The sequence below is a fragment of the Festucalex cinctus genome, chromosome 18 (assembly GCF_051991245.1).
Source record: "Festucalex cinctus isolate MCC-2025b chromosome 18, RoL_Fcin_1.0, whole genome shotgun sequence".
In the NCBI taxonomy this organism is placed as follows: Eukaryota; Metazoa; Chordata; class Actinopteri; order Syngnathiformes; family Syngnathidae; genus Festucalex; species Festucalex cinctus.
In genome coordinates this window covers 21717615-21727614 of record NC_135428.1, presented here as the reverse complement: position 1 = coordinate 21727614, position 10000 = coordinate 21717615, and the positions used below count along the sequence as shown (strand labels likewise).

General features: G+C 40.4%; 1 protein-coding gene across 5 annotated transcripts in view; it reads left to right on the top strand.

The window, feature by feature from the left end:
- The window catches only part of usp25 (ubiquitin specific peptidase 25), a 267458-nt gene that overhangs the window by 124048 nt on the left and 133410 nt on the right, over positions 1-10000 (top strand). For all 5 annotated transcript variants that reach the window (XM_077504218.1, XM_077504216.1, XM_077504215.1 and 2 more), the window contains 3 exons: positions 723-867; positions 1056-1179; positions 1359-1521. In XM_077504218.1, the coding sequence (XP_077360344.1) occupies positions 723-867; positions 1056-1179; positions 1359-1521 (432 nt within the window). The remainder of the gene's footprint in view (positions 1-722; positions 868-1055; positions 1180-1358; positions 1522-10000) is intronic.

The window sequence follows — 10000 nt, the reverse complement described above, 5'->3', positions numbered from 1 at the left end:
CGTGATGTGGGCCTGGAGTCAACGGGCGAGGTGCTCATTCACGGTTTAGACACCAGCGAACATGGACGAGGAGAGGTTTATATTGGAGGTAGAAAGCCACAAAATAATAAAAGTCCACCTCTCTTTCTGCTTCTCTGTTTAGCACAGACTTTCTGTGTGTTTGTCTTTGTTTTCTTTTCTTTCTTTTTTTTTTTTCGGAATTTATGAATTTTAACATTTTAATGGAAACTAAAATTGTGACATTGGAACATCTTTTATTTCTGTTACATTGTTTGGAATTTTCATGCTTAAACAAATGGCGCAACAATTTTGTTTAATGCAAAACAAAACGTAATGACTTGTTTAAAGTCTTCCAAAGTCCACATATAAGACATATGAGAAAACTTCGCCTGCCTTGTGTTTTAGGAGGTTATGACGATGAGGCAAAACAATAAAATTAAAAATACAAAATTAAGGAAATGATCGTGTTTGTCGTTGTTTTCAATGCCACATGATCGCGCGCGGTCACGTGAAACACGGCGGGAAGTGTTCGGCGACGGAGCTGCCGCACCGCAGCTGTGCGGAGCCGGTGTGAGTTGGCCAAAAAATTGACGCGTCCGGAACACGCAGTCAAGACGCACCGCACCGCAGTGCACCGCACCGCACACGCAACCGGTGTAAATCCCGGGTGACACTAATATATCGAACCGAACCATGAAGTTTGTGTATTGTTGTTATTGCAGGTGAGCAATGGAGACCTGGCTGAGGCTGTGGCCTTTCTGACAGAGAAGAATGCCAAGGTTCCTCAGCAGGATGAGACCACCTACTATCAGACTTCTCAGGTGTCCAATGACCGATATATCAGCGTGGGCAGCCAAGCAGACTCAAGTTAGTATTTCCGTCTTGCCTAAAAGTGTTAAGTATAGAGACATTAAACAAATAAAATAAAAAAAGGACAATGTGAAACTACTACTAAAACTACTACTAATAATACAACCATTATACTAAGTATAGTAGTTGTAGTAACTGTTCATGCACATCATGTTTTCAGTCATTCTGCTTTTGTTTTCCTTTAGATGTCATCGATTTGACTGGTGATGATAAAGATGACCTTCAGAGAGCAATTGCCCTCAGCCTTGCAGAGTCCAACCGGACATTCAGGGAGACCGGCATCACCGATGAGGAGCAGGCAATCAGCAGGTGGCAGCCACAAATTTCGTTTACTACAAGCCCATTAACCAGTTTTTGAATGATGAGTTAAAATCCTGGAGAACATGTGATTAGAAAGTTGACTGTAGAGAACAGATTGGTATGAACAGACATTGGGGGCTATTATGTTATATTATTAGGTTTTGTTTACACCACTCCTATGTCCCTAGAGTTTTGGAGGCCAGCATAGCAGAGAACAAGGCAAGTCTGAAGCGCACCCATACAGAAGTATGGAGTGATTCACCCAACCCACATGACAGGAAGAGGATAGACAAGTGCCCCGTAGGCTTGAAGAATGTTGGCAATACCTGCTGGTTCAGTGCTGTCATTCAGGTGGGCACACCCAAACACACATGCGCGAGCATGCTTTCCAGTCAAACATACCTTTGTTTTTGCCCATTTTCCCCAAAAAGCAAACCAAAAAAAAAAAAAGAAAAAGAAAAAAAAAAGTTTTATAATATATATTACAGCAATACGTGTAGGGTTGAAACGAGTACTCGAGTAACTCATACATCAAGTACGAAAAATCCAGAGGGCTTTTTCCTGTCTCGAGTACTCCTTTTTTAAAGGTACACTCAGTATTATACAGTGGCATCTAGTGGTGAAATAAAAAGTAATTCATTTAAAAAAACAAATGTTTGTGTTAGTAGTAAGTAAAAAGATATGTTGTATCGCATAAACATACTTTTTTAAAATATAACGGTAAGTATATAAATCACTAATTAAATACATGACCGCGCCTCGCCTGCTAGTGTCCGCCATGTTTCGCCGCCATCTTTCTGCTACGGGTGCCGTCACAGACAAATTTCAGCGCTCCATTTCTTAACGCGTTTTTGGAACGCCTTTGCAGACACACTTCCGGTTTGTATGGTGACCGCATGTACACGAAGAAGAAGAGTTTCCGGTCCCCGAAGAGAGCATTATCAAGCATCACAATTGCTTTGGGAATTTATTTTATTTCAGCGCGACAAAACAAGAGTTTATATTGTAGCCGCATTTGCCAGATGGAGAGAAATGAGGAACAGACTAGGTTTGGGACGTGCCTTCGACTGCTTTCTACTTGACTGGTAAGTAAGAGTACATTTGTGTTTACGTTTTGAGAGCGAGAGAAAAAGTATACACCGTACTAATTAATACGATGTTCGTACCTTTGTTTTACGATCACTGTAGCTGTTGATTAGCAACTCTGCACCACTCGAACGATTTCGTTATGTAGCTACTTGCTTTGAAAAAAAAAAAGATTCCCGCTGGCACGTTATATTTAGAGTAAATGCGCAAGTTATTGTGTAATGTAATGTAACTGTGATTTCGGAGGTATATTTGCCCATAACTTCAAGGGAGAATCTAAAGCATACTGTATTAGTGGAGGAGTTGAAAATTATTATTTTTGTTGTGGTTGGTGAAAATAGTGTTTTCGAAATTAATTTTCGGCAGGGAATAACTTTCTGGACTTAAATGCTGGCTGTACCGTAAGCACTGCTAGAGTCTGAACTCTCTCACTCAAGTGTGCACCCAATTACACAATGGACTTGTGTAATTGGGTGCCAAAGAATTTACAGGCTGCTACGTTTTCCACGGAAACTCGACAAGCAAGCAGCCTTTGCATATTCTATGCAGTATGCAGTCAAGTTACTTTTATCTAGCTAATACAATGTTTTGGGCCCAAAAACTAAAGATCTTACCTCTATTTTGGGGGCTTTGTTGGAAAGTTGGTGACATATAGTAGTATCATCAATTATTTTATTTTATAATTTTGTTTTTGTTTGTGTCACACTAGATCAACAGCCAAACTTGAGGGGTTCCAGAACCATATTCTGATGTATACAAGCATTCATGCACCGTTTAAATACATCACCGACCTGCAAGAAAAAAAAATAACAAGGGGAGAGTCAGCAGCCAAATTGGAATGCCCCGAATGAGGACACTTGAATGGAGGACCCCAGAAGGCTTCGGTGTTGTACCACCAGTATCTCCACCTACCATATCTAAGCTGTAACAAACTGAAGTCAGCTGACGTCTTGGTATCTCATTTACATATGGACGGCATTGCACACTACATTAACTTTTTGTGTGAAGCAATACGGAATGGTCACATGTACAAGCACCACTTGTTTTACACAGGACCTGCTGACCAGGTGTCTGAAGCCATGGAGTGACTCCTCCCTCACTTTCCTCAGAAAGCCTTTGAAGAATATGATATCATCGTTGGTGGGAACATGCCCTCACTCCATAACATGTACTTGTGCAGTCAAGGAGCATGTCAAACTTAATAAAACCAGCAAACATTGAAGTGACTTCATTTTTACTGCAGTCTGTTCACACAATCAATGGACAAGCCTTCCTTAAATTTGCCCCAATAACATCATAGAGTAGGCGAAAAGTAGTGTTACAAATCATACTATGTGTTCGGGAGAGTTTGAGGAATGTTGCAATGTTAATGGGGGACAATGTCAGCACACACAAAAAAAAACAAAAAACATCATGGTATTGAGTTAATCAGATATTTTAGCTGTGTACAACACATACCTGCTCTGTAACACTACTTTTGGCCCAAACCTGTATGTCTATTTTCCATATTTTGAAATGCACAGCGTATTGGTAAATTTCTGGAACAACTGCAATTCATGTAGCTCATTATATTCTAACAGCATTTTTTTTTTTTTTTTTTAGTTAATATGTTCATTTCATGTAGACTTTTATTTTACTTTATTTTATTTGTTCATTTTCATGTATTTTCATGTACTGTACCTTACATTCATTGGCCAATGAAGAATTCCTTGTCATTGCAAGCATTTATAATAATTCTCCAGGCTTTTGATGTTTTACATTTCTGGTCATGTAAAATAGTGTTAGGTTAGGTGTCGAATGAACACTGCATGTTGACGCCAAAGGAAATAGTATTTTTTAGTTATTCAAAATGTACAAATTAACACACAACAACAATATACAAGTTATACAAACTACAACAACCAGTGTCAGACATGGAGTAATTATATGCCAGGTAAAAAAGCTTTGTATTGTCCTCGAGGATCTGGGAATGTGTCACTTATTTGCCACAAGTCCACCAAGGTGCTGCAGTCTGGGATCCAGGTACAGGAAATCATGGTGGTGCTGATGTGCCAGCAATGTGTCAAAAAGTATTTCTTGGTGTCAGTCTATCAGCTGGACTTGGATATCTTCATGTTCTTCCATGGTCATTTCCTGTACGAGTCTCTGCAAGAAGGTAACAATTGTATGTCAGATGAGGTACCAAACAATGAACTGAAAGTCACTGAGCCAATGAAGTACATTATTACATGAGCAAGACTATTTGTGAAAGCCATGTAAATTCCTGCACATCGAAGTACAAGGAAGCTGTTGTATCTCAATCAAAACTAATTAAGTTGCTTAGTGATATTTATTAGGTAAAATTGTTCAACATGGTGACAAATCGATATCTGAGTAAAGGGTTTCAAATGTTTTTGTAAGCAACACTTTTCTGAGTGGTTAGTAGCAACAAGACACGGGGGGAGATTGACGAGTCTGAGTTGCAGATGTGTAGTTCAGTTAACACCATTATTTTTGTACGATATACTAAACATATCAGCAAACGATGTAATCTAAATACCACATATTCCAAGCAAAGGTATGTTTTGAGCCATTCACATGCATGCTCGAATGGAATTATTTTTCCATGATGACATAATTGTACGTTACGAGACACCGCGTTCCTTTCCTCGTCGTCTCCCTCGCCCCCTCCTCGCCCTCTTTGAGATGGTCCACATGTCTATAAAACATATAACATAACTGTGTGTTCTCTGTTGCATGGTTTAGTTGCACTAACAAATATGAACATAGATAGCCATTATCATTAGCTGACGTACAGTATTTCCTAACAATGCCGACAAAAATATGAATTCTGAAATTAAATGACTAAATCACAAATATTAGGGATCTGTACAGTATGTCTAACAAATGCAATTCACTTCCGTCATCACTCGAGGGAATACCAGAAGTTGTTTGCGTTCTGTTCCGGTGAAATTGGTGGTAGGCTGTTGAAGTAGGGTCTCTCTGGGACGCCGTAGTTCGTGTGCTTAAAATCATTGCATTATCTTGTTTGACCGATAGATGGCGGTCGTGAGCTACACACTGTGGCTTTAAGGCTCTAGAGTAGCGGAGGCATGGGCTACTTTTAATTTAACCATTTACGTCACCAACGCAAGGGAAGGAAGAAGAAGCGGCTGTTACTTATTTGACTCAAGACGCGGGAATGAAGGAATTACAAATACAAATCGAAAGGGCGAGCAGAATGCGGAAATGCAGATGATGACGAAAGTGAATAATGTTTCCGTAGGTCAATGCTTCTCAAATAGTGGGGCTCGTGGCTTCGTTAAGGGGGGGCGCGTTTGACCTCGGGGAACATGCTTTTTTATTTTGTATTTATTTATTTTACTGTCTTAGAATAAAGTGCAATTGCACCTCCACTACATTAGGGGGCAGTGACGCTCTCATTGGAAGAGCGTGTGCAGGCAGCATTCGCTCGGTGGTGTAGGGGTTTTGTTTGCACTTAGCATGCACGCTTTGCACACAGCACAGAAAGTATTTAACAGGGATGAGAAGACAGGCGGAGAGAGACGGAGATAAAGAGACAAACGAAAGTCGCCCGAAAGCTAAGACGAGGAAATATGACGAAGCCATGGGGGTGTGGTGGGGGCGCGAGATGTTTTCTTCTTCCGAGGTGGGGCATGACAGAAAATAATTGAGAAGCACTGCCGTAGGTGAACCTGCGGAAGGATCATTACCGAAGAGAGGGTCCAATCAACCTGGACCAGGCTGGTGTGGGGGGCTTCTAAATTGCCGGATTTGCCCTTAAGGCACCATGAATGGACCGAACACCACGATACGTGAAATAGAGTCATGTGAAGGCTGCCTCGTTACATATCCACTGGCTCCCCATTTAAGATGTGGCCTGTAGAGCAATGTGTTACTCCGGTAATGTGCTTCATGTCAGCAGATTCGTCACAAGCTACATCAAAATTGTTCAATTGCATAACTGTTCAATTATTCAATATTCACATCAGATGAAACAAAATATGTATGTTCTCCCCGTGCCTGCATGGGTCTTCTTCGGGTACTCCGGTCTCCTCCCACATTCCAAAGACATGCATGGCAGGTTAATTGGGCGCTCTGAAGTGTGCTTGTGAGTGTGAGTGGTTGTTCGTCTCTGGTTGCCCTGCGATTGGCTGGCAACCAGTTCAAGGTGTACCCCGCTTACTGCCCAAAGCCGGCTGGGATAGGCTCCAGCACCCCCACGAACCTTGTGAGGACTAAGCGGCTAAGAAAATGGATGGATGGATGGATGGATGGATGAAACAAAATACCTCATTTACAACAGTTCGGTCCTTCTGCATTCCGTTCGGTCCTTTCTTGGAACTCTTTTTGTCCCCCGTCATCGGCGCTAACCCTATATAGCGGCGTCCGTGGTTAGGATGGCGTACAAGGTTATGGCGCACATCATGGCATATGCCTCATATCCTTCCAGCGACGTTGCAGCCAGGCAAATTGCAGCAGACGGGTACAGCCTTGGAGTCTTCTCGAGTTCTCGGTAGGCGACCAGCATTAGCGTCCTGAGCCGTTGCTCATCGTTGCCAGGTCCAACGCCAGATTTATAGTACATGATGAAATGGACGTCGGAATTACAACTGGCCGGAAATCGCTATGTTCACGATTGAGGTGTTTTCTTTCAAACGGGAGTTCGGTTTAACTCGAGGATAATCGATGATAGCATAGCACACAGCTAGCCAACACTCGTAAGCCTCAAGCCGCATACGAGCGCATACGCCCGCACACTTTCCGACTTGCGAAGTCTGATTGGTATATCGAGGCCTGGCCTGGGAGTAGGGCTGGGAATAAAAATCAACGGGTAGACCACAAAAATTGGTCGATGCAAAAATTCATGCGTTAAAACTATGGGTGTCAAAATTATCGCGTTATCTCGTTAACTTAAAGTGCCTTTAATGGCACTAATTTTTTTAACGCTCGATTAACGACCGCTCCTTACTTGGAAAGCCTCTACTCAGGGAATTCCAGTCACCACGCAGTAGAAACGTCCACGACAAAACTACCCAATAGAAATGCACTGGAGCTAAAACACAGTGTCTTAGGGTCACAATGGAGCGTAGAGGAGCTATTTGGACTGTGTCTCACTACCACCCGTTCCCTGCTTTGAAAGAACGCACTCGGTTAGCCGTTAGCACCGAGCACCAAGAGGTGTCTATGGGCACTCTTGAAACCCCTGTGAGAGTAAAGAGCCGAACGGACACCGTCTTGTCAATTGGAGTGAGCCCAAGCCTATTTAGATGTGAGGCATATTTTATTCATTCAGCATCTCCACAAAATATCTCATAAGGGTGAAAATGAAAGTGTCATGTGTTCGCTGTAACAGTAGAGCGGCCTCAGCCGCGTCATGGAGCATCAGAGAACTTAACAAAATAAAGGCGTCCAACGTCGTGAAAAGGAGTCACTATAACACAATTTAGCAGTAATAAATTAAATTATACTGCATATATTTATGGGTATTGGCGTCAAGTTGTATTTTACAATTTTAAAATGTGCAGAAACTCGCAAGTTACTTATTATTTAAAATTACATAGCTCTTAATATGAAAAGAACACATCAATCGTTTCTGGTTCCTATGCAGTAAAAATTTGTCATTTTACAATGCACATCCTATTTCACATAACAAAATAAAAGCATCAGTGAATGCATATATTTGTGGGGACTGTGTTGTATTTTACAGTTGTGAAAATGTGCATAATTTCACAAGTTACTTCATGTTAAAAATTAGGCAGCTCCTAACATGAAAAGAAAAATGCACTGAGCTGTCACCATTGTCTTACAATTGTGCCATGTTGTCGTGACAGAAAAATGACCAAAACAAATCAGTCACACTTTGGTTTGGTTATACAGTACAGTACATATATATATATATATATATATATATATATATATATATATATATATATATATATATATATATTTTTTTTTTTGAATTGTTATGAAATTACTCTATCAATGAATTTTATTTCTTTTTTTACCTTTTTTGTTATTGAATTGTTATGAAATTACTCTACCAATGACTAAAAAATAAAACCACATTTAAATTAGGGGGAAATTTTTTTACATTTTATTATAAATTTAGATATAAATTCAGATATAAAGTTTGCGACTAATTTGTGATTAATTGTCAGTTAATTATTGAAGTCATGCGATTAATTACGATTAAAAATTGTAATCGACTGACCCCTATAGTTAAAACTATTTTAATAATTTTAAAAAACATATTTGCGGCACCTGGAAGTTGTCGGGAAGCCTGGAATCAATATTTCGTGTTCCACACGGACGCGTTTTGGTTTGGTTTGGTTTGGTTTGGTTTATTGGTTTTGAACATATAAACAAACACATTACAAGTGTGTAAAAAAAAAAAAAAAGTTAAAGGTGCATTGTGCCGTTTAAAAAGGTGATGTTAAAGCTTTTTCTACATCATGCATGCTTCACCAACTGACTATGAAGAGCCCTGGCTATTTTACTCTGACTGTACCTATCAGCTTTTATCTTCACTTCATAGTAGAGTGTGCGGACCCTGCTCACGCCACAGTTTCTTTTGGGAGGGTAGGGAAAGGGCAGAGGTTTTCTTACCTCATTTGAAGTCATCTCTTCGTTTGTCAACTGTGGCTGTTGCATTAAGTAGATCATGCACGTATTCGCACACGCACCATGAATGAACCTGACAGATGCTGCAGTTACACTTTGGGCTACTCGTATCATCTACCGGCGCCTTAAAAGTTCCAGTCAACATACAGTGCAGTGCGTTGCGTTCTAAATAGCAATATTATCACACTAATTATAATAATAAAAACTAAACTTACTGTGCTCTTGTTTCTTCAAGCACTGTTACCTCGTAACATGCTGCATCATTGATGACGTACTGCTATGGTACGCCATTGTTCTTTTGCACAATTTGCAAATAACTATGTGTCCTCTTCATCTTCTCGAAATGGTCCCAAACTCTGGACATTCTTTGTCTTTTGTTAGGGGAGTAACAGGAGTCATTTTTAAACTGTCCTCCTCCATTGCACGGTAGTTTGCAACACATTCTGCGCGTAGGCATAAAAGGTCCGTGTGAAACATGGACCGCGGCGGCGCAAACATGGTTCCGGACGGAGCGTCGACTTAAATTTTTCCAGTCAAACAATTTTTTCCCAGCCCTAAATTGACTTCCATTTTTTCTGTTAAGTTTCATAATTGTTCCACAGATTAATCCCTTTAACAGAAACACACATTTGTTTTTTTTTATTTTTGTTCTTGTCATAGTTTCTTTAAAGTCACTTGTACTTCGACTTAACCCATAGCAACAGCCCTCTTTGATTTCAAATAAATTTGACGAGGTCATAGAATTTAAGAGTATTTAATTTAATGAATAACGGATTTGTTGGTTCTGAATAATGTGAGTGATTAATTATTCGTATGGCTCTTTTTTTTGTAGTTTAAAGGGATCTCAATTTCATCCTCACCTCCAGTGTGTGCGATCAGCACTGACTTACCCCTGACAGCGTTCTATGACACTTCTGTGAGTTCTGGTCCGGTGTTGGACGAGAGGAAAATAGTCCAGCAAGCTGGCCGGGGTCACGGAAATAAAAGCGTTTTTCTTCTAAAAACAATTTGTGTTCAAAAGAGTGATACATTTGCATCACAATACTCTTTTTCTGAAAAAAACTTCCGCTAGAAGTTGTTGTCTTTTCGAAGGCGGAAGGATCAGCTGGCTGCAGTGCGT